General features: G+C 40.9%; 1 protein-coding gene across 10 annotated transcripts in view; it reads right to left on the bottom strand.

Moving 5' to 3' along the window:
• ANKRD42 (ankyrin repeat domain 42) overlaps positions 1–25,241 on the bottom strand; it is an 82,655-nt gene that overhangs the window by 20,119 nt on the left and 37,295 nt on the right. For all 10 annotated transcript variants that reach the window (XR_002335560.1, XM_021062582.1, XM_021062579.1 and 7 more), the window contains 4 exons: positions 23,361–23,486; positions 17,148–17,253; positions 10,352–10,524; positions 1,679–1,805 (listed from right to left, as the gene is read on the bottom strand). Coding sequence is in view for 9 of the 10 variants with exons in the window: in XM_021062582.1 (XP_020918241.1) it covers positions 1,679–1,805; positions 10,352–10,524; positions 17,148–17,253; positions 23,361–23,486 (532 nt within the window). In the remaining variant the exon portion in view is untranslated. The remainder of the gene's footprint in view (positions 1–1,678; positions 1,806–10,351; positions 10,525–17,147; positions 17,254–23,360; positions 23,487–25,241) is intronic.

Raw genomic sequence — 25,241 nt, 5'->3', positions numbered from 1 at the left:
TCATACCCAAGAATAAATGTCTTAAAATGTACTTAAAACAAAGCGGGAAAGAAACGCTAGAGAAGAATTAAGGCTTACGGAGAAGAAACATCAGTCTCAACTAGTAAGAAACATTCTAGCAAAAAGACTAAAGCAATGATTAAAAAAAATTCTGTTCACATTACTTACATCAATAGTATAACCATTTCACACTGAAAATGTGAACATCAGAATTAAAAATTCCATTAAAGACTACTGGAGTTGCAATGACCTTGGCTAGTAGGTTTAGCGTCTTACAGACTCAAGCTCAAATCCTGGCTCCGCCTCCCACCCTTAGTCCTCCCTTTGTGACTTTATACAGGTTACTTAACCTATAAGGTTAGTCTTGGTTTACTAATCCATGTAGTAAGATAATAGCCCATGGAGCTGTGAAGATGGCAAGAAATATATATAAAAGGCTTATCTAGCACCTAGCTTAACAGTGTGTGCAGAAGCAATGTATGCAGCAGTACAGTCATCTGCCTTGAAAGACAAGGGAACAAAAATTAAAGCTCATTATCTAGGAAATAATTGTTTCACTGTGAAGTACTGTTCTAGACTACAAGGGATTTAAGAACTTTCAGCTAGGGTCCTGGGCAAAAGCCAATACTAAAAATATTTGACATCTCAAACACTTTAATCAGTATTGAGCCAGTGGACAGCTAGCTACTTATATGATGCAATTTGTGAGATACCAAAAAGGCTCCTAACATTAAAAAAAATTTTTTTTGGTCTACCACAATTTCTTAGTGTCTAAAACCCCATCACAAGATAGAGTATTCTGGCTTGATCTTTTGTCTTCTGTTCAAATTCCCAACTACCCATGTTAATCCTTATCAAAGACTTAGATGTTCCTCTGAGCATATTTACCAGCCCTCTTACTGAGACTAGATTCAGAAAAAGGTGAATGAAAGGCAAACAGGAGGTTCTAAGAGTATGAAGCAAAAAGACCCAGCCAAAGGAAAGGGCAGGGAAAGCGGAGAAGCCACGTGCACTGTTCTTCATTACACCAGATGTCGCCCCTCCTGTGTCCTGTGCTCCCTGTCCACAGTGGAAAGCAGAGACAAGCAGAGAGGCAGTGGGAGGAAACAGGAACTAGGTCTCCTCTGTCCTAAATACCATTAATTAACAAGGTATCAGATGTGCGGAGAGCCAGTGGCAGGTGCAGGAAGTAAGGGCTGAGGGACTGTGCAAGCACTCATGCCCCATGACTGGGAGCATCTGAGGGGGGCCACCGTGGGTGAACACAGGACTGGGTGGCAGACTTGTGATCAAGCAGACCAGTTTGATAGGAATGGCTATAGACTGTTAATTGAAAAGGTCTAAGTAGCTGTGGTCTCAAAAAAAAAATCTAAAAAAAAAATGCTACTTATAGTGTTTTGGCTTTGCAAGATAAAAAGAATTCTTAAGACGGGAATGTACAAAAATGTGAATGTACTTAAGGCCATTGAATTCTACCCTAAAAACAGTTAAGATGATCCATTTTCTGCTTATGTATCTTTTACCACAATATCTGAAAAATCTTAACATCTAGGGGCTTAGGAGGAAAGCAGGTTGGGAACTCACACTCTTTGGTAGGGCTGAAAAAATAGACGGTTCATCAACACACTCTCACATGGCATTTAGAAACGTAAGTATGTTAAAATTTTGAGGACATTACTTTTCAGACTCAAGCCGTTCTTTCTTCTGCTTTAGATCTTCTTCTGTTATTCCTCCCAAGTGTTTATAGTTGCTCTCAGCAATTTCCAGGAGGTGTCTCAATTCTATGATTTTCTTATAAGCTCTCACTGCAAGACAGAGTTGAATGGGAATCTAGTTTAGACAGATTAATGGTGCATGTGTTCACAGAATGCTGGTCCTGGAGCATATTCTTCCTCGAGAGCCAGTGTCTGTGTGGCCTGGGGAAGGGGATAGAGGGAGGGTAGCATCTACACAGAAGGATAAATATCAGTAAAAGAATATTAGGGTGAGCAAGCAATGAAATACCTAAAGGGGATTTTTTTTCCTGCTATTAGAGATTACATCAGATGGGTATGACTATTAATACCATGAACAGAGAGGGGAGGGAGGAAGGAAGGCAGGCGGGCTGGCTATCAGTGTTTTAGGACTGGTGCAATATTACAGGACCACGCATAATTACTGTATGTCAGAAAGATAGAAAAACTGAAATATTCTTGATTTATTTAAAATAAACCAGAACTAATCCAGCTCCCAAATTTGATCATCAGTCACTTGTAATATCCATGCAAGAGAATACTGAGAAGGAAGTGTGTTGAGAGCTCCTTTTAGCTATTCTCCAACTATCAAATTGATTTTTCTATGCTTTGTGGTACTAGTTCTCAACCTGGGGTGACTGTCTTCTCCAAGGACCACTGGCAACATCTGGAGACCTTTTTACTTGTCAAACCTCGGGATTTGGAGGGAAGTATGTGACTGGCACCTAGAGGCACAAGATGCTACTAACATCTGAAAATGCACAGGAGAAGCCCCCTCAACAAAGAAATATCTGGCCCCAATGTCCTCAGTGTACAAGTTGAAAAACTGCCTTATGGCCAGGTTCACAAATCACAGCCTCTTCTCCCTGATACTTACCACTCTGACTTATCCCTCAGTAGCTAAGAGCTGGAGGATCCAAATTGCATACATCAGAATCAACTGGGGTACTTTTTTTTTTTTAGATTCAAGCCACAGTTGCGACCAATGCCACACCTGCTAGATCTTTAACCCACTGTGCCAGGCCCGGGAATGAACCTACATCCCAGTGCTACAGAGATGCCACCGATCCCATTGTGCCACAGCAGGAACTCCAACTAAAGGTTCCTTTTTTTTTTAAAGGGCTGCACCTGGGATATATGGAAGTTCCCAGGCTAGGGGGTGAATCAGAGCTACAACTGCCAGCCTATGCCACAGGCATGGCAACTCCGGATCCAAGCCACAGTTGCAACCTTTGCTGCAGCTTGAGGTAAGGCCAGATTCTTTTTTTTTTTTTCTATTGTAGGGCCACACCCACAGCATATGGAGGTTCCCAGGCTAGGGGTTGAATCAGAGCTACAGCTGCCGGCCTAGGCCACAGCCACAGCAAGGCCAGATCTGAGCTACATTTTCAGCCTACACCACAGCTCACGGCAACGCCGGATCCTTAACCCACTGAGCGTGGTCAAACCCACATCCTCATGGATCCTAGTCGGGTTCGTGAACCACTGAGCCACAAAGGGAACTCCAAATGCCAGATTCTTAACCCAATCAACAAGACTGGGGATGGAACCCACATCCTAATGGCCACTATGTCAAGTTCTTAACCTGCTGAGCACAGTAGAAACTCCGGGGTTTTTTTGTTTTTTTTTAAATGTGTATGTTTTAGACCCATATCAGTCCTACAGATTCTGGTATTGGTTGGTACTCAGTACAAGTTCCTCATACAATTCTGACAGGCAGACAGGTCTGGGAACCATGGTAACTACTAGCAAGCAAGTAAGGCAGATTTTTTTTTTTAATGTTACATGTTATGTTTATATAATTCTTAATATCTGAAGGCTATGTTTTGAAAGAACTATTCTATGGGGTCATTGGAAGTAAGAGCTAGTATTAATTGGAATTAGCTCCACAAAGAGAGATCTTAACAAAGATAAACCTTTTCATCAAAAACAAGAGCCATCGTGTATTTGTGCAGTGCCCGTGATCTGCAGACACTACACTAAGCATTTTATACATTTTAACCCTCACAAGAGTCCTGTCAAGATAGAAGTGGCCACCTGAACAACACTGAGTGCCTTGTCCCTGAAGTGAACTGGATGCTGGATGTCATGTGATAGTAACATCCAGGAGTCAAACCTCAAGTGATTATGCATCGTGTGATGCCTTGACGCTACATGTAATTCACTAAAGAATGCTCTGAATTGAGGCTCAGTTCCAGGAGTCTGGGATGACAAGGAATCCAACTAATCCCCTGGAGGTGCTCTGGCAAAACCTAGAGTTCCAAGGAGATTGTCCAGTCCTTTGTATTTTGCCTTGGAATAAAATTAAATAGGGACAAGGAGTTCCCATTATGGCTCAGTGGTTAATGAATCCAACTAGGAACCATGAGGTTGCAGGTTCGATCCCTGGCCTCGATCAGTGGGTTAAGAATCCGGCATTGCTGTGAGCTGTGGTGTAAGTTGCAGACATGGCTAGGATCTGGTGTTGGTATGGCTGTGGCGTAGGCCAGTGGCCACAGCTCCAATTAGACCCCTAGCCTGGGAACCACCATATGCCGCTGGTGCAGCCCTAGAAAAGACAGAAAGACCCCCCAAAAAAAATTTAAATAGGGACAAGAAAACAGCACATGCCGCATGGAAAAGAATGAAATTAGAACACTCCCTAACACCATACACAAAAATAAACTCCAAATGGATTCAAGACCTAGATATAAGACCAGACACTATCAAACTCCTAGAGGAAAACATAGGCCAAACACTCTCTGACATACACGACAGCAACATCTTCTCAGATCCACTTATCAGAGTATTGACAATAAAAACAAAAATAAACAAATGGGACCTACTCAAACTTCAAAGTTTCTGCACAGCAAAGGAAACCCTAAACAATACGAAAAGACAACCCACAGAATGGGAGAAAATCTTTGCAAGTGAATCGACTGACAAGAGATTAATCTCCAAAATTTATAAACACCTTCTGCAGCTCCATATCAAAAAAAAAGCCTATCAAAAAATGAGCAGAAGATCTAAACAGGCAGTTCTCCAAAGAAGACATACAGATGTCCAAGAAACACATGAAAAGATGTTCAACATCACTCATTATTAGAGAGATGCAAATCAAAACCACTCTGAGGTACCACCTCACACCAGCCAGAATGGCCATCATCTAAAAGTCTACAAACAAGAAGTGCTGGAGAGGGTGTGTTGAAAAAGGAACCCTAGTACACTGTTGGTGGGATTGTAAATTGGTGCAACCATGGTGGAAAGCAGTATGGAGATTCCTCAGAAAACTAAACATAGAATTACCATTTGATCCAGCAATCCCACTCCTGGGCATCTATCCAGAGAAAACCATGACTCACAAAGACACATGTACTCAGATGTTCATTGCAGCACTATTTACAATAGCCAAAACATGGAAACAACCTAAATGTCCATCGACAGAGGAGTGGATCAAGATGTGGTACATTTACACAATGGAATATTACTCAGCCATTAAAAAGAACGAAATATCAGCATTTTTGCAACATGGATGGACCTAGACATTATCATGCTAAGTGAAGTCAGCCATACAATGACACACCAACATCCAATGCTTTCACTGACATGTGGAATCTGAAAAAAGGACAGACTGAACTTCTTTGCAGAACAGATGCTGACTCACAGACATTGAAAAACTTTTGTCTCCAGAGGAGACAGTTTGGGGGGTGGGGGGATGTACTCAGGCTGTGGGATGGAAATCCTGTGAAATCAGATTGTTATGATCATTATACAACTACAGATGCGATAAATTCATTTGAGTAACAAAAAATTAAAAAAAAAAAAAAGAAAATAGCACATGACTCCATATCTAGTACCTTCACTAGCTGCAAGCACCCTCAGCTGGGCACCACTGAGAGTCTTACTCTATGGCATGGGTATAAGAATACATTTGTGTCAAACACACCACAGTAAGAAACTGTCCTTACTTCCTGGTCTTTCCTGAAAAATCCTTTAAAAATTCGGAATTCCCGTCATGGCTCAGCAGTTAATGAGCCCAACTAGCATCCATGAAGACTCAGGTTCAATCCCCAGCTTCGATCAGTGGGTTAAGGATCCAGTGTTACTGTGAACCGTGGTGTAGGTCGTAGACACAGCTTGGATCCCACGTTGCTGTGGCTCTGGTGTAGGCAGGCAGCTACAGCTCCGACTGGACCCCTAGCATAGGAACCTCCATATGCCGCAGGTGCGGCCCTAGAAAGACAAAAGGACAAAAAAATTCTGTGATTCACCAACAATGATCACTTGAAAAATCTCTCCTACTTAACTTCAGAAGACACTGAAATTCTACAAATCAACTTCATTTTCTGATCTATGAAATCCTTGCTAATTCTCAGTACAACCAACACAAAGAAATCTAAGCACAAACAAAATAAAAAATAAATTGGATTTCATCAAAATGTAAAACTTTTGGGAATTCTCTTGTGGCACAGTGGTTTAAGGATCTGGTGGTGTCACTGCAGCAGCTCAGGCTGCTGCTGTGGTGCAGGTTCAATCCCTGACCCAAGAATTTATGCATGCCGTGGGAGTGGCCAAAAGCAAAAAGTTAAAAGATAACCTAGAGAATAGGAGAAGATACCTGCAAATCATACACATGATAAGGGACTAACACCAGGAAGTACTCTTACAACTCAATAGTAAGAAGAGAAATAACATAGCTGAAAAATAGGCAAAGGATTTGAATGGACATTTCTCCAAAAAAGATATATAAGTGATCAATGAACATATGAAAAGATACTCAACATCATTAATCATTATGGAAACACCAATCAAATCCACCAAATACCACTACACACTCACTAAAACAGCTAAAATCAATAAGACAAATGCTATCAAGTATTGGCAAGGATGTGGAGAAACTGCAAGCCTCTTGCACTGTTGGTGGGAATGTATAATAAAATGGTGCAGTCATTGGAGTTCCCATCATGGCTCAGTGGTTGATGAATCCAACTAGGAACCATGAGGCTGCAAAAGTTCGATCCCTGGCCTTGCTCAGTGGGTTAAGGATCTGACGTTGCCGTGAGCTGTGGTGTAGGTCACAGATGCGGCTCAGATCCCGAGTTGCTGTGGCTGTGGCTAGACCGGTGGCTACAACTCTGATTAGACCCCTAGCCTGGGAACCTCGATATGCTGCAGGAGCGGCCCAAAAAATGGCAAAAAGACAAAGAATAAATTAATTAATTAATTAATTTAATTAAATGGTGCAGTCACTCTGAAGAACAGTTTGGAAGCTCCTCGAAATGTTAGACATAGATTTACCAGGTAATGCAATAATTCCAACTCTTAGGTATACATCCAAGAGAAATGATAACATATGTTCACACAAAAACATGTATATGAATGTTCATAGCAGCAGCATTCTTAATAGACAAGATGTGAAACAACTCAAATGTCCAACAACAGATGAATGGATATATAAAATATAGCATATCTGCACAAGAATATAACTTGGCAATAAAAAGGAATAAAGTATGAAGTAATGATCCATGTTACAATGTGCATATGAATCTTGAAAAATCACTGTGCTAAGGGAAAGAAGCCAACCACAAAAGACCACACATGGTATCATTTCATTCGTATGAAATACCCAGAGAAGGCAAACTTAGACAGTAGATTAACAGGATCTAATTGGAGGAGTCTGGGGGACTGGAGAGGAGGGTAGGGTAATAGGGGTTGACTATTAATGGGAGGTTTCTTTTTGAGGTAATAGAAATGTTACAAAATTTATTGTAATAATGGTTGCACAAAACTGAATATACTAAAACTGTTCATTGTGCACCTCAAGTGAGTTAACTGAATCATACATCAATTATATTTCAATAAAGCTATTTAAAATGAGGCTGTTGGAGTTCCCATTGTGGCTCAGTGGCTTAAGGATCCCGTGTTGCTGTGGCTATGGTGCAAGTTGGCAGCTGCAGCTCTGATTTGACCTCTAGCCTAGGAACTTCCAGGATCTAAAAAACAAAAATACAATAAGGCTATCAAGAAATTCTGAAGGGATCACTGACTCTGAGCTCACTGTAGTGACCTAGGTGGGCTGCCTGTTGGGAGCCCCTGACATGAGCAGCTTCTGGTTGCATTCACCAAGGAAGAGGCTTCCACCATTCCCTGGAGAGTGAGGTTCTGGCTGACAGGGCTCTGGGAGCTCTTCGCCTAACCCCCAGACCACACTCCCCCAGTATCCACAGCAGGAGTTTCCAGGCCAAGGATTGAACCCACACCACAGCAGTGGCAATACCAGATCCCTGACCCACTGCACTGCAAGGGAAGTCCAAAAAAAATTTTTTTTAATTTAGACATGAATTAGAAGTTCCCTTAGAGAATGTAGTTTTGGAACAACTGTCAGAATTCTTCCTGCCAAAATAATGAAAATACTTTCTAGAACCTCACACCAGCCAGAACCACCACCATCAAGAAGTTTATAAACAATAAATGCTGGAGAGGGTATGGAAAAAAGGGAACCCTCCTACACTGGTGGTGGGAATGTAAGCTGGTGCAATCACTATAGCGAACAGCATGGCAGTTCCTTAAAAAACTAAATATAGAACTACCATATGATCCAGCAATCCCATTCCTGGGTATATACCTGGAGAAAAACCATAAGAAAGCATACATGCACCCAATGTTCACTGCAATACTATTTACAATAGCCAAGACATGGAAGCAACCTAAACGTCCATAGAGGACTGGATAAAGAAGATATGGTACATATACACAATGGAATATTACTCAGCCATAAAAAGAGCAAAATAATGCTATTTGCAGCAACATGGATGGATCTAGAAATTATCATACTAAGTGAAATAAGTCAAAGACAAATATCATATGAGATCACTAAAATGTGGAATCTAATAAAAAATGATACAAAAAACTTACCAAACAGAAACAGACTCAAAGATTTAGAAATCAAGCTAATGGCTATCAAAGGGGAAATGTGGAGCAGGAAAAATAAATTAAGATGCTGGGATTAACATATACACACTGCTGTGTATAAAATAGATAGGTAACAAGACCTACTGTTCGGCTCAGGGGAAAATGACTCAACACTCTGTAATAACCTACATGGGAATAGAATCTGAAAAAGAACGGATATATGTATACGTACAACTGAATCACTTTGCTGTACACCTGAAATTAACACAACATTGTAAGTCCAACTATATTCCAATAAAATTTTTAAAAAATAAATAAATTTTTAAATTTTTAAATAAAATACTTACCAGAGATCAAGAGGAAGGGAGTTGACATTTACTAAGCCTCTACTCTGGGCTAAGCCTTCCTATTCTCTAGTGCATTAATTTAACCTTTATAATAACTCTGTGGAGGTGACACTACATTAATATTTTTCCTTTTTTTTTTTTTGGCCGTGCCCATGGCATGTGCAAGTTCCTGGGCCAGGAATCAAACCTGTACCACAGCAGTGACCAAGCCAGATCCTTAACCAGTAGGCTACCAGGGAACTCTCTAATATTCTCTCTTTTTTTTTTTTTTTTTTTTTTCCGTCTTTCGTCTTTTTAGGGCCACACCCATGGCATATGGAGGTTCCCAGGCTAGGGGTCTAATCGGAACTGTAGCTGCCTACACCACAGCTCACGGTAACACCAGAGCCTTAACCCACTGAGTGAGGCCAGGGATCGAACCCGCAACCTCATGGTTCCTAGTCAGATTCATTTCTGCTTCACCATGGCAGGAACTCCTATTCTCATTTTTATAGATAAGGAAACCAAGGCTCAGAGAGTAACACAGTAAGAAAGAAGTAAAGCTCTGATAAGTAATCCAGTACCCAAACTCTGCTTACTTTACTACAGCTGCCTCTGTTTTCAGTAGTCTCTGTTCAAACAGATCCTTCTCACCTTTTTTCTATGAAAGGGGGCCAATGAAACAGTTCGCATCCACTCATGTGAACTGTGGCTCTCTGAGAGTTATCATGAGAAGTGAAATTAGGGTACTGTAGCATGAAAACATCCCTTTCCTATTTGAAGAACAGAAACCAGGTCTCACATTTTGTTTCATTTTGTTTTATTCTGTTTTTTGTCTTTTTAGGGCCACATTTGTGGCATGTGCAAGTTCCTAGGCTAGGGGTCAAATCAGAGCTGCAGCTAACAGCCTACACCTCAGCCACAACCATGCCAGATCGAAGCCACATCTATGACCTACACCACAGCTCAAAGGAATGCAAGCTCCTTAATCCACTGAGCAAGGCCAGGGATGGAACCCCATCCTCATGGATCCTAGCCAACTTCATTACCACTGAGCCATGACAGGAAACTCCTTATATTCTTTACATGTTCAATAATCCCTAGTACAAAAAATTGTACTAGTTCTGGCTCCCCAAAAAATATTATTTTATTTTTGCAGACAGTAGTTGTTTTTAGAATAATTCCCAAATTTGTGGTAAAAATGGCTGTGGAATGGGGGGGGGGGGGTGTTGTGCCACAGCATGCAGAAGTTCCCAGGCCAGGGATGGAACCCATACCACAGCAGTGACACAAGTCACAGGCAGTGACAATGCTGAGTCCTTAACTGCTAAGCCACTAGGGAACTCCCTGGCTCCGGTATTTTTTTTAAAGGACAAATCATGAAACAGTTGGCGCACTTACCTCTGGCATCTGTTTTATCCGACTCACTGAGTCCTAAATCATCCTTGGCATCAGTGCTTCCCTCAACACCATGTCTTATAAAAAACTTAATATCATTTTCATCAATTTCATTATCATCTACCTCATATTTCTGTAGTCCTTCCAATAGTTTTACTGCAGCTAAATGGGCAAACCTGTAGAAAAGAATTACTAATTAACAAGATGCACAACATTTTTCTAGTTGAAATTTCAGTTTTCATTTAATTTAGGGAATTACACTCTGCATTAGGCCACCAACTCACTCACCAGTAAAAAAGCAAAACTGTACCTGATGGTCAGTGACAATTTGACCCATATCCAGCTATGTGGAAAATTCAGTCACTGGAAACTAAAGACAAGCAGTCGTATTACAGATTGACTCCATAATTTTTACTGGCAAAAATCCAACTGGAAGAGGTGAACCAATATCAAAAGCATATTTGGTGTGCCCCCAAACAGCTGCTCAACTGAGTAGAAAGTACAAAACCACCCTACCTGATTACCTGTATTTACTACCTTTTCCTGAAGGCCTAATTTATTTTTTCTTCTTCTTTGTTCACACCCTCAGCATATGGAGTTCCTGGGCCAGGGATCAAATCTAAGCCACAGCTATGACCTAAGTCACAGTTGCAGCAACACCAGATCCTTAACCCACTGTGTCACAGAGGGAACTCCCAGGCCAAATTTAGTTTGTAGAATTAATTCTGGTTCCAGTTTTAGGGAAAACTACAGCTTTATCCCCCTTAATCATCATCCTTCTACAACCCTCGAAGTACTCAGCATGGCTTTCAGATTTAATGGAAAAATAATGTGCTTCCGGAGTTCCCGTCGTGGCGCAGTGGTTAACGAATCCGACTAGGAACCATGAGGTTGCGGGTTCGATCCCTGCCCTTGCTCAGTGGGTTAACGATCCGGCGTTGCCGTGAGCTGTGGTGTAGGTTGCAGACGCGGCTCGGATCCTGCGTTGCTGTGCCTCTGGCGTAGGCCTGTGGCTACAGCTCCGATTCAACCCCTAGCCTGGGAACCTCCATATGCCGCGGGAGCGGCCCAAGAAATAGCAACAACAACAACAACAAAAGACAAAAAGGCAAAAGACAAAAAAAAAAAAAAAAAAAAAAAATAATGTGCTTCCTATCCACATTTTCTATTTTATCTTTCCCACATCTCATGAAGCTTCTAGTAATTTACCCTTGGTTTTCAAGTTGTTATGATTATATATATATGTAATCTGCATGTTTTCCCCACAGTTTTGCTAACCAAAATGTTTAATACTCTCTCTTAGTAAATGAGCATTACTAAACACAAAAGTCTCAAATCCTATTTTTCTCACTTATATAACCACATGCACACATATATTCTTACCTTTCACCAAGTACTGGCAACTCACTAACTATAATAATTATCATAGGAAGTTGTAAGATTAATAGAATTCATTATCTCTATTACTAGGTTGTAACTCAACCTCTATTATTTACTGAGTACTTGCTTTACACCAGATTCAAGTTTCTTCTATAACAGTATACTCACACTCAGCATTTTGGGCATAAATGAAATGTGGACCAGAAATTATGAGTAACTTCAGATACACTCACAGACCTAAATTACCCCTATGATACTGATAGGACAGCTTTTTCAACAAATGGTGCTAGAACAATTAGATATCCATATAAAAAAAAAAAAGCTGGATGCCTAACTTATAATACAATATACAAAAATTAACTCAAAAGGGACAATAACCTTAATGTAAAACCTATGTAACAGCGAAAAGAAAACGTAAGAGAAAATGTTTGTGGCTTTGTGTCAAAGATTTCTTAGCTATAATACCAAAAGCATAACTCATTAAACAGCAAGTTGATAAAAATTCTTGCTCTCCAAAGACAATGTTACGAAGTTCCCATCATGGCTCAGTGGTTAACAAACCCGACTAGTATCCATGAGGACGTGGGTTCAATCCCTGGCCTTGTTCAGTGGGTTAAGGATCTGGTGTTGCTGTAGCTGTGGTGTAGGCCAGCAGCTACAGCTCTGATTAGACCCTAGCCTGGGAACCTCCACAAGCCTCGGGTGCAGCCCTAAATAGACAAAAGACCAAAAAAAAAAAAAAAAAGACATTGTTAAGAGAATGAAAAAATAAGCCACAACTGAGAGTAATTCTTTTGCAAAACAAAAATCTGAGAAAGAACTAGTATCCAGAATATAGAAAGAGCTCTTAAAACTCAACTATAAGAAAGCCGCCCAATTTTTAAGAGTGGACTAAAGATCTGAATAGTCAATTCACCAAGGGAAAATATACAAATGGCAAATATGTACATGAAAAGCTTCCCAGAATCAATTCTCATTAGGAAAAAGCAAATTAAAAAAAAATTTTTTTTTCTCTCTTAGGAACTTTGGCATATACGCAAGTTCCCAGGCTAGGAGTCAAATGGGATCTGATTGCTGGCCTATGCCACAACTGCAGTAACATGGGATCTGAGCTACATCTGCAACCTACATCACAGCTCATGGCAACACCAGATCCTTAATCCACTAAGCAAGGTCAGGGACCAAACCATATCCTCATGATACCTGTTGAGCCACAATGGGAATTCCCAGGAAAAAGCAAATTAAAACCACAGTGAGATACCACTACACACCTACTGAAATTATGAAAATCAAAAAAGCCTGACAATATCAAATGCTGTTGAAATAAAAAGCCACAGGGGCGTTCCCGCTGTGGCTCAGCAGTAATGAACCCTACTAGTATCCATGAGGACAAGGGTTTGATCCCTGGCCTTGCCCAGTGGGTCAGGGATCCAGTGTTGCCGTGAGCTGTGGTATAGGTCACAGACACAGCTCGGATCCCACATTGCTGGGGCTGTGGTATAGGTCGGCAGTTACAGATCCAATTCCACCCCTACCCTAGGAACTTCCATATGTCACTGGTGCAGCCCTAAACAAGACAAAAACAAAAAAACACAGAAACTCTCATCCATTGCTGGTGAAGATGCAAACCGATGCAGTTGCTTTGGAAGGCACTTTTGGCAGTTTTTTATAAACACAACCTTAGTATTTGACCGAGTAATCCGACTCCTAAGTATTACCCGTGTGAACGTAAAACTTATGTTCACACAAAAATCTGTATTGTGAATGTTTATAGCAGCTTTATTCATAAGCCCAAAAACAGATACAATCAAGGTGCACTTCAACAGGTTAGTGGATAATCAAACTGTGGAATACTATGGAATTCGACATCCAATGGAATACTATTCAGCAATATGAAAGAAAGAAACCACTAACACACAGAATTATGCTGAGTAAAAAAAAGCCAGATATATAAGAATACTACTTACGGAGTTCTCGTCATGGCTCAGTGGTTAACGAATCAGACTAAGAACCATGAGGTTGCAGGTTCGATCCCTGGCCTTGCTCAGTGGGTTACGGATCTGGTGTTGCCGTGAGCTGTGGCGTAGGTTGCAGATGTGGTTCGGATCTCGCGTTGCTGTGGCTGTGGTGTAGGCTGGCAGGTGTAGCTCTGATTCGACCCCTAGCCTGGGAACCTCCATATGCCACGGGAGCAGCCCAAGAAATGGCAAAAAGACAAAAAAAAAAAAAAAAAAAACTACTACTTATGATTCCATTTATATAAAATTCTGGCAAATGCAAACTAATCTACAGTGACAGAAAGCAGATTAGTATAGTGTTTGCTTGGGGAAGAGAGAAATTACAAGGAGAATTGGGGGTGATTGAATGTTCGCTGTCTTGATTGTGGTGATGATTTCACAGGTGTATACATATATCAGAATCCATTGGTTTGTGCTGTTCAAATATGCATACTTTATTGTATGCTAACCATATCCTGATAAAGATCTTTTTAAAAATACAAATAATGGTTAACGAATCTGACTAGGAACCATGAGTTTTCAGGTTCGATCCCTGGCCTCTCTCAGTGGGTTAAGGATCCAGCATTGCTGTGAGCTGTGGTGTAGGCTGCAGAGGCAGCTCGGATCCCACATTGCTGTGGCTCTGGGGTTAGGCTGGTGGCTACAGCTCCGATTAGACCTCTAGCCTGGAAACCTCCACATGCCATAGGTGCGGCCCTAGAAAAGACAACAAAAAATACAGATAAGGTGGGCCTGAATTGATAATGATGCTAGTATGTGGTAAAACAAGATCACATTCCAAGCTTCAAAAAGATACCACAGACAAAATTTTAAGGAACATGAACTCACAAAGAAAAAATAGCATGACAATGTAATGAATAATTAGGCCATTGCATCCTGTCAAGCCTCATAAGCAATTTTAATCCACTCTCCTACTTTAGACTACAGCAGTTCTGAATCACGTGTGTTCCTCAGACACACGAGATGTTAACTTACAACTCTTCCTCCTTCAAGTGTCAGCATAAATGTTGCTTCCCCCTAAAAAAACCAAAAAAGTTTTCCCTGACTTCTATGTAAATTCTGCCCCCCCGCCAAAGTTTTCTTTATAATCCTTAATATTCTCTGTATTAATATTTCTTCCCCACAAATTTCAACGAGAAATACTTGGGCACTTTTCCTATGTTCTTCCTGTACCTTATGCATAACAAGGAATATGACATAATGATAATTATTAAAAGTTATATTTGCACATTTGTCTCTCCACAAGACTCTAAGTTTCTTGAGGGCAAGGATCATGTTTTTTTATCTTTATAATCCTAATGCTAAAAGCACTTGGAACATGGTAAGAATACAGGAAGTTGAACGAAAAACAACCAAATGAACAAATGAATGGACTAATTACTCCTTGAGGACCTGACATGAATGAGCTGGAGATGTTCAATAATAGGTGTTATATTTAATTCAAATGTAAATATTAAAATTTGTTTCACAATCCATGTGACTCTATAAATCAACTCAAAAAAATAGCAAAAAACAAAAAACACTACAATGAGGTATCACCTCACACCAGTTGGAAGGGCCATCATCAAAAAGTCTATAAATAAATTGGAGTTCCCATCGTGGCGCAGTGGTTAATGAATCCAAATAGGAACCATGAGGTTGTGGGTTCGGTCCCTGGCCTTGCTCAGTGGGTTAAGGGTCCAGCGTTGCCATGAGCTGTGGTGTAGGTCACAGACCCGGCTCGGATCCCACGCTGCTGTGGCTCTGGCGTAGGCCAGTGGCTACAGCTCCGATTCGACCCCTAGCCTGGGAACCTCCATATGCCACGGGAGCAGTCAAAAAAAAAAAAAAAAAAAAAAAAAAGACAAAAAAGTCTATAAATAACAAAGCTGGAGAGGGTGTGGAGAAAAGGGAACCCTCCTACACTGTTGGTGGGAATGTAAATTGGTACAATCAGCACAGAAGTTCCTTAAAAAAACAAAAATAGAGTTACCATATGATCCTGCAATCCTGCTCCTGGGCATATATCCAGAGAAAACCGTAATTCGAAAAGACACATGCACCTCAGTATTCAATCCAGCACTATTTACAATGGCCAACACATGGACGCAACATAAACGTCCATCAACAGAGGACTGGATAAGGAAGATGTGATTTATACATATAAAAACGGAATACACACACCACACACACACACACACACACAGTGGAATACTACTCAGCCATAAGAAGAATGAAATAATGCCATTTGCAGCAACATGGATGAACACAGATTTTGGTTTTTTTTGGCTTTTTGTCTTTTCTAGGGCCGCACCCACAGCATATGGAGGTTCCCAGGCTAAGGGTCTAATGGGAGCTGTAGCCTCTGCACAGCAATGCCAGATCCGAGCTGCGTTTGCAACCTACATCACAGCTCACGGCAATGCTGGATCCTTAACCCAGTGAGCCAGGCCAGGGATCGAACCTGCAACCCCACGGTTCCCAGCCATTCGTTGACCACTGAGCCACAACAGAAACTCGCCTTTTCTTTTTTTTCCTTTTGAACATAGATATTATACTAAGTGAAGTAAGCCAGAGAAAGACAAATGTCATATGATATTGCTTATTTGTGGAACCTTAAAAAAAATGATACAAATAAACTTATATACACAACAGAAATAGATCCACAGACAGAAAACAAACTTATGGTTACTAAAGAGGAAAGAGTGAGGAGAGGAATAAACTAGGGGGTAAGGGTTAACAAATACACACTGCTATGTACAAAATAGATAACCAGCAAGAGCTATATAGCACAGAGAACTATACTCAATATTTTCTAATAACCTATAAGGGAAAAGAATCTGAAAAAAAATAGATGTAGATATATACATATATATATATATGTATTACATATATATTACTGAATCACTTTGGTATAAACCTGTAACTAACACAACACTGTTAATGAAGATACTTCAAGAAAAAAGATTCAAAGTTGTAAAAAAAAAAAAAAAAAAAAATTCGTGTGACTCCTTTTATTTACTTCTTTTTATCACACAGTATTTCCCAACCTCTGCGTGGGACAATTCTTCATTGTACCCGCCTGTTCTGAGCACTGTAGAATGTTTGGTATCCCTGGACCTGACTTCAGTAAATATTAGAGAAGGTCTCTGTCACTGTGACAACTCCCCCCCACAACTTCCACACTTCTAAATGCCCCGCCCGCCCCCAGCAAAGGAGACAATACTACCTCCCAGGTGAGAATCACAGCTTTAGAGAGAAGAGCTGATACACTCTCAAATGTTGATTTAACTTGAAAATTATCATTCCATCAGCACTTAACCAAGTCCTATAATTCCAGAAACCTTCAGAGACTTCTGAGTATAGCAGAGTAAATGCAAAACTTTAAGAACAAAAGAAAGAAACAAAGTAGATAGGGATACCTCTTAGCCACATCACTGGGTTTCTCCCCTGCTTTGTTGGTAATATTACTGTCTGCTCCCATTTTAATTAGCCACTGCAAACACTCTATATGACCTTGTCCAGCAGCTGTAAAAACAAAACAGTAAATGCACACCAAAAGTTACTGTTACTAGTAACAATTTTCTAAAATTTTGGACAGTACCATTACAGAGTATTTTTGCAAATACTTGTCCCTGCGATAATCAACAAAAGTAGGTTGGACAGATGTTTTATTCTCTCTCATTTATTCATTCATTAGATATTTAATCAAATATCTGCAGCACTCAGCCTCTAAGCGGAGAATTTTGCATAAAATATAAGAGTTGGGAGTCTCTGTCGGGGCTCAGTGGTTAACGAATTTGACTAGGAACCATGAGGTTGGGGTTCGATCCCTGGCCTTGCTCAGTGGGTTAAGGATCTGGCGCTGTTGTGAGCTGTGGTGTAGGTTGCAGACGTGGCTCGGATCCAGTGTTGCTGTGGCCCTGGTGTAGGCCAGGAGCTATAGCTCCGATTAGACCCCTAGCCTGGGAACCTCCATATGCCACAGAAGCGGCCCTAGAAATGGCAAAAAGACAAAAAAAATTAATAATAATAAAATATAAAAGGTGAAGTTCAAAGAGGTTATTCAACATCACACAGCCAATAAGCAAGGGATTTGAAGTCATAACCTAGGTTTTTTGGAATCCTAATTCAGTGCTCATCTGCTGTATCCACAGCTCCTGACTAGCCCTGTATCAGGCCAGAATGTGAAAGCAGTCTGTGTGAACATGAAAGGCTTTGAAAACTTTTGCCATCTTGTATAAATAGCTTATCCCTCTGACCCTCACCACAAACTCACAGGCCCCTCTTTGATTACCTAAACTGCTTACCACCTCTCCTTAAACACAAGTGCACTCAATATTAACTTTCACCTCCATACTCTGCTTATGCGTCTTCTCACCCAGTGCCTATCACTCAGTTATGTGCTCATCTAACTTCTACCCATCCTTCTAGATCCATCTCAAGACTCAGGGAAGCCATGCATAAAAAACTCAAAAAACTGGAGTTCCCGTCATGGCTCAGTGGTTAACAAATCCAATTAGGCCTCACTCAGTGGGTTAAGGATCTGACGTTGCCATGAGCTGTGGTGGAGGTCAGGTCGCAGACGTGGCTCAGATTCCGCATTGCTGTGGCTCTGGCGTAGGCCAGCGGCTACAGCTCCAATTAGACCCCTGGTCTGGGAACCTCCATATACCTCAGATGCGGCCCTAGAAAAGACAAAAACAAAAAAAAAAACCCTCAAAAAACTTAAAAGATCTGAGTGTAGGTCTACTAAACGATAGACTGGAGGATAGGAGAGAACTTTGCAAGTGGCTCACACACTGACCCTTGATAAATGTCTATAGAGTTGATAAAAAAATAAGTGAATGAAAAAGTGAATGAAATCTTAATTCTGCTCTATTAGCTGTGTGACCTCAGTCAAAAAACCTGAAGAGAAGGAATTCCTGTTGTGGCTCAATGGTAACGAATCCAGGATGAGGATGCAGGTTCGTTGCCATGAGCTGTGGTGTAGGTCGCAGACACGGCTCAGAACCTGCATTGCTGTGGCTGTTGTGTAGACCTGCAGCTATAGCTCCGACTCAACCCCCAGCCCGGGAATTTCCATATGCCACACGTGCAGCTCTAAAAAGAAAAAAAAAAAAAAAAAAGAAAGAAAGAAAGAAACCTGAGGAGAAAGAGATATATTGGGAATTTGGGATTAACAGATACACACTACTATATATAAAAGAGTTAAACAACATGGATCTACCGTATAGCAGAGGGAACTATACTTAATACCTTGTAACAACTTATAATGAAAAAGAATCTGAAAAAAAAATGTGTGTGTGGGTATATGAATACCTTGATCACCTTGCTTTACATCTAAAACATTGTAAATTATCTGTAATTTAAAAATATATAAAAAAATAAACCTGATCCCTCTGGACCCCAATTTCCTCATCTTTTACAGAGATGATTTCATATTTATAAGGAGAATACACTGCTGCTTCATAAAACTACAATAAGGATTAAATGTGATGGCAATTTTACACCCTGTGAAGTATCATGTAAACATAAGGTACTATTTCTGAATTCCTATGATTTAACCCTTAGCAAGATCTTCTGTTCTTCAATATCTACTCCTGAACTCCTACTGCATGTTTGTTTGTTTGTTTGTTTGTTTGTTTAGGGCCGCACATGTGGCATATGGAAGTTCCCAGGCTAGGGGTTAAATCAGACCTGTAGCTGCTGGCCTACACCACAACCACAGCAATGAGGGATCCGAGCCATGTCTGCGACCTACACCACAGTTCATGGCAACACTGGATCCTTAACCCACTGAGCAAGGCCAGGGATCAAACCTTTGTCCTTATGGATGCTAATCAGATTCATTTCCGCTGTGCCACAAAAGGAATTCCATACTACTGCATGTTTTTTAATAGCCAGATAAGTTTTGCCACTAATCACATCCTGACTTTTACAATTCCCTAGCTGTATGGTATAAGTATGTAGCTCCTTAGCAGTAAGGTCTGGGCCCCATACTCTCTTCATGGTGCAGGCACATGGTTGGTGCAGAATATACATGTGCTTCAGTAAAATGAATCAAAGAATATGAACTTTGGTATGACTTTGATGCCTGAAAAAGTCAATCTACCGCCAATGCTGGCAACAGAGAGGAAAGGACACAAAGTCAGACCCAGTGACAAAGGAACCCTCTCACTACGGCCCCGTAGCCCAGCTTACGAAAGATCTTTTAAGAACTCTTGTCCTGCTCTCCTCTGCTTGACTCAGAGCCATTGGCCAAATTCAGAGTTGGCTCCTGAAGAGCCTGAGGCTTCTCTAAGCAAATCCAAAACCAGCTAACAGAGAATACTAGGGGAATTTCCAGATCTCTAGAAATAACCCCACTTTAGACAAAAAGAGCGACACACTCTGTCCCTAAGAGTTACACGGTCATATTTATGAATCACAGATAATGGTGAGTTTTATAAAACAGTATGAGTGTAACCCAATACTTTCATAGGTAATGTTTACAATGGGGAGTCGGGGGAAGGTTAATTTATCTACAATGAAATACAATTAAAGTATTTTTACCCCAAATCCTTATTGTATATTGATTAAGATATGCTGATGATTAATTTAACAAAATAAAATTATGCAGTGGTGAGACATTTTAAGAAATTATTTGAAATAATTATGGCTTAAGAACAAATGGATGAGGAGTTCCTATCATGGCTCAGCAGAAATGAATCTGACTAGTATCCATGAGGACACAGGTTCGACTCTGGCCTTGCTCAGTGGGTTGGGGATCTGGTGTTGCCATGAGCTATGGTGTAGGTCACAGATGCGGTTCAGATCCTGCGTTGCTATGGCTGTTCCCTAGCCTGGAAACCTCGATATGCCACAGGTGTGGCCCTAAAAAGACAGAAAGACAAAAAAAAAAAAAAAAAAAGAACAAATGAATGAAAAGAGAAAAGAGAAGTCATATTGGATTTAACAATCAGTAAGTGACTAAGACAAATGCCTCAATCATAGACAATTATTTAATGAATCAATTAAAATGAAAGAAAACGAAGTAGAGAGTAGCTAGATTGACAAGATATGGAAAATATGAATTAAGTTACATGGAGACATCAACTGCTATTCACCCAATTTGGGTATGACCTAAACATATAGATATTCCCTAGGAATAGAGTGATGTACACAAAATACCCCTCCCCCAAGATGTGGCCACTTGTCACCCTTCTACCACAGCATCTGACCCACCACACCCAGGAGTCCTTAATGGACAGAGAGGCTAGAGAACAGGTCAAGGGCAAACCTTTCTGGTTCCTCCTTACTTTCACTCTCCCACTTTCTCACAAAGGCTGCATCCCAAACACCGTGTTGTACATCAACCTCTTCAGAACTTTTTTCCGAGACCCTCATTTCCATCTCAGCTCAAGTGGTAGATAAATGGGTGAGAGAGGCTAAAACCAGCCATAAGTGAAGTTGACTGTTCCTAAAAGATGTTCTATAACAACCACAAGTGAGCCTATCCTCTGCTACAGTGCTACAATAACACCTCACATACACATCAGCAATAAAAACAGGTTATATCTAGCATATAAATTGGGGGGCTTTGCTCCAGGGCACCATATTTTTTTTTTTTAATTTTACAGCTGCACCTGAAGCATATGGAAGTTCCTGGGTCAGGGACCGAGTCCAAGCCACAGTTGCAACCTCGGTGGCAGCTGCAGCAACACCAGATCCTTCAACCCACTGCACGGGACAGGAGATCCAACCAGTACCTCTGCAGCGACCTGAACCACTGCAGCCAAATTCTTAACCCACCATGCCACAGTGGGAACCCCCACATTTAAAAAAAAAAATCCATTTTAGGAGCTCCCCTGGTGACAGAGTGGGTTAAGGACCCACTATTGTCACAGCAGCAGCTTGGGTCATTGCTATGGCATGGGTTCAATCCCTGGCTCTGGAATTCTACATGCCACAGACACAATTTTTAAAAAAAGACATTTTATGCACATTTTAGGTCTCCTCCTCATTCATAAATCTCATAGTGAAGAGTTTTACGCCTAGACAGTCAGCAAAAAAAGATGCAGGGAAATTCTCCAAGTCTAGGGTACGCTGTTTACCAAAGTGGCAACCTCTCTATGATAAGAGAAACTCCTTTCACATTCCTCTTCTTCCTGCTCCACCCATCCTCTCGCTCATAAAACTACTGATACACATGGTGCTTAGATTCTATACTTGAGATACACTGTTAATTAAGTAAATGTTAATGATTAAGAACAGAGCCAACGGGAACATAATCTGTGATTGGGATTATCAGAAGTTACTTATGAAATAAAGTCCAATTCAAACACAAGACTGTATTAACAAAACTACTGTCTTTTTACTCTAAGACTTTGAAAAGAATTATCTGCCACTGATTATGAAGAAACTTATAGTACAATCATGAGTGAAGTAGGATGGGAATATACAAGCAGTAGGTTAACCAATCTGGTTTTTGATTTTATAAATAAAAGTATGATTGTCGGAGTTCCCATTGTGGCGCAGTGGTTAGCGAATCCGACTAGGAACCATGAGGTTGCGGGCTTGGTCCCTGCCCTTGCTCAGTGGGTTAACGATCCGGCGTTGCCGTGAGCTGTGGTGTAGGTTGCAGACGCGGCTCGGATCCCGAGTTGCTGTGGCTCTGGCGTAGGCCGGTGGCTACAGCTCCGATTCAACCCCTAGCCTGGGAACCTCCATATGCCGCGGGAGCGGCCCAAGAAATAGCAACAACAAAAGACAAAAGACAAAAAAAAAAAAAAAAAAAAAAAAAAAAGTATGATTGTCAAGAATAAATCCTAGAGTGTAATATTTCCAACACCGAGTTGACAATTTGTTCTTGGGTTTGTTTTTTTTGTTTGTTTGTTTGTTTTTAGGGCCGCACTTGAGGCATATGGAAGTTCCCAGGCTAGAGGTTGAATCAGAGCTATAGTTGCTGGCCTACACACAGCCACAGCAATGCCAGATACGGGCCATGTCTGCGACCTACACCTCAGCTGAGCAAGGCCAGGGATCAACCCTGCATCCTCATGGATACCAGTCAGATTTGTTTCTGCTGAGCCATGACGGGAACTCCTGAGTTCAAAATTTAATCAAGTGTGATTAAAAAATAATCAAAAGATCAGTATTTTAGAATTCCATGTAAAAGGAAAGTGAGTACAAAGAGCAGTGGCAGACCTTTTGAAAATTCATTCAAATGTATTGTTCATTGATATTTCTATGAAAGTACAAACATTTTTGCAGAATGCAAGACAGAAGAAAATTCTGCTATACCTTTTTTCAAGAGAGACATTTCCATTTTAATGAATTAGTAGGTATTGTTAGTCCAAAGAAAATGTTAGTCCTCAGAAACTTCTCTGGCAGTGAATTCCACATCTTAACTAATACGGCAGTGTCGCAAGAGAATTTCTTTTGGAATTACCCTTAAATATAATAATGTGTGAGCATCTGATATCATAAAAGGAATATCACATTTACGAGAATTAAGCACTATATATACCATATGAGGTAAACTGACATCACATAGGGTATCGGAAAACACATACATTCTCATGTGTTTCTGAAGAACAGTTATTTTCTAAGGCAAATAATAGCAATTGTATCAGAACTGAAACACAACTCACCTTTATGCATAAGAGTAGATCCATTATTATCACGTTCATTAATATTGATTACTCCATCTTGTATTAATTTTTTAAGCATTTCCAAATCACCCTTAAAAGCAGCCACATGACCTGGAAACGCTAAAGCTATGGATAAAAAAATCAGCATTTTAGTAAACACAGGAGTTGATTCTTTTTCCCTGCCTTAATCAGTCACACATATCAGGTTCAACATTAACTCAAGTATGACTATGTTATATTGGAATTAGTTTAGCTGATGCAATGACAAGTAATAAAAAGAGGATCACAAAGTAAGATTATTAATAATGATCCAGGCTTCCCATCCCTCAGGATCTCCAACATGACAGGAATATACTGTACCAGAACTAGTCTCAGCCATATTCCCTGTTTCCCTTGGGCCACCACAAAACACAAGCAGATGGTCATTTTTCAACCCTTTGTATAGAGACATACTTGGTCTGAAGTCCTGCATTTGTACAAACCACTTCCTCTGTTTACAAGGAAGTGAAGAAAGCAAAAGAACTAGAAGCAGATAAAGTACATATGTGTGCATATGTGTGTGTACATACATGTATACATATACATGTACAGATGTGAATGCACCTGACCTAGTACCTAGCATATAGGAAATACTTAATGAAATGTTTTTAATGATAACAACTACATATATTGAGCCCTTACTTACTGTGGTTTTTCTTCTTTCTTTCTTTCTTTTTTTTTTTTTTTTTTTTTTTTTTTTTGGTCTCTTTAGGGCTGCACTCACAGCATTATAGAGGTTCTCAGGCTAGGGGTCAAATCAGAGCTGTAGCCTCTGGCCTATGCCACAGCCACAGCAATGCCACATCTGAGGCACGTCTGTGGCCTATACCACAGCTCACAGCAACACCGGATCCCTGACCCACTGAACGAGGCCAGGGATCAAACCTGCAACCTCATGGTTCCTAGTCGCATTCGTTTCTGCTGTGCCATGATGGAAACTCCTGAGCCCTTACTGAATGTTAGGAATAGCAGTAAGCACTTGTAAGGATTCCTTCATTTAATTCTCTTAACAACCCTGAGATAAAGCTAACCTCATTTTTATATATGGAAAGAACACAACTTGGAACACCCCAAGAGTATTTTAAAAATAACAAAGTTGGGAGTTCCCTTGTGGTGAATTGAGTAAAGGATCCAGTATTGCCATTACAATGGCTCAGGTTGCTGCTATGGCACAGATTCCATGCCTGGCCCAGGAATTTTCGCATGCCTGTAGGTGTGGCAAAAAAATAAAAAGAACAAAGTTGGAGCCTTAAACTATGGGGGGTGAGGGGCAGGGCAGGAATCATGATGGCAGAGGAGTAGGACATAGAGCTCACCTTCTCCCGCAAACACATCAATACACACACACACACACACACGCACACACAGAATGATTCACACAGAACATGTGGTGAACACTGGCAGATCTCAGACTTCCAAAAAAGGGCAAGAAACCCTCCACACAACTGGGTAGAACAAATGGGGAAAAAGAGAGAGAAAGAAGGAGAAAAAAGGAATCAGGACAGGACCAGCACTCCTGAGAGGGAGCTGTGAAAAAGGAAAGGAATCCACACTCTGAGAGGCCACCTAACTGACTGGGAGATCAGGTGGGATGAAGGTGGAGCCTCAAAGCCTTGGAGGAAAGCAGAGCAGCCAATTTGAGAAGGACAAAGCAGAGAGAAAGCTGCATAGACCATCGGTACCACCGCCTAGGATACTGCAGCCTCAGACACTTGGGCCAGGGGTGGGTTCTGAGACTTGCGACCTGAAGGTCAGTGCTGGGGAGAGGACTAGGGTTGTCTGTGTGGAAACAGCCCGGGGGTGCTGGGGAGCAGTGCTCCACAGGCTGGGTAACAACGCACC

Source organism: Sus scrofa, chromosome 9 (genome assembly GCF_000003025.6).
Source record: "Sus scrofa isolate TJ Tabasco breed Duroc chromosome 9, Sscrofa11.1, whole genome shotgun sequence".
NCBI lineage: Eukaryota > Metazoa > Chordata > Mammalia > Artiodactyla > Suidae > Sus > Sus scrofa.
The sequence above is the reverse complement of the archived record's forward strand: the minus strand, read 5'-3'. Positions and strand labels throughout refer to the sequence as shown.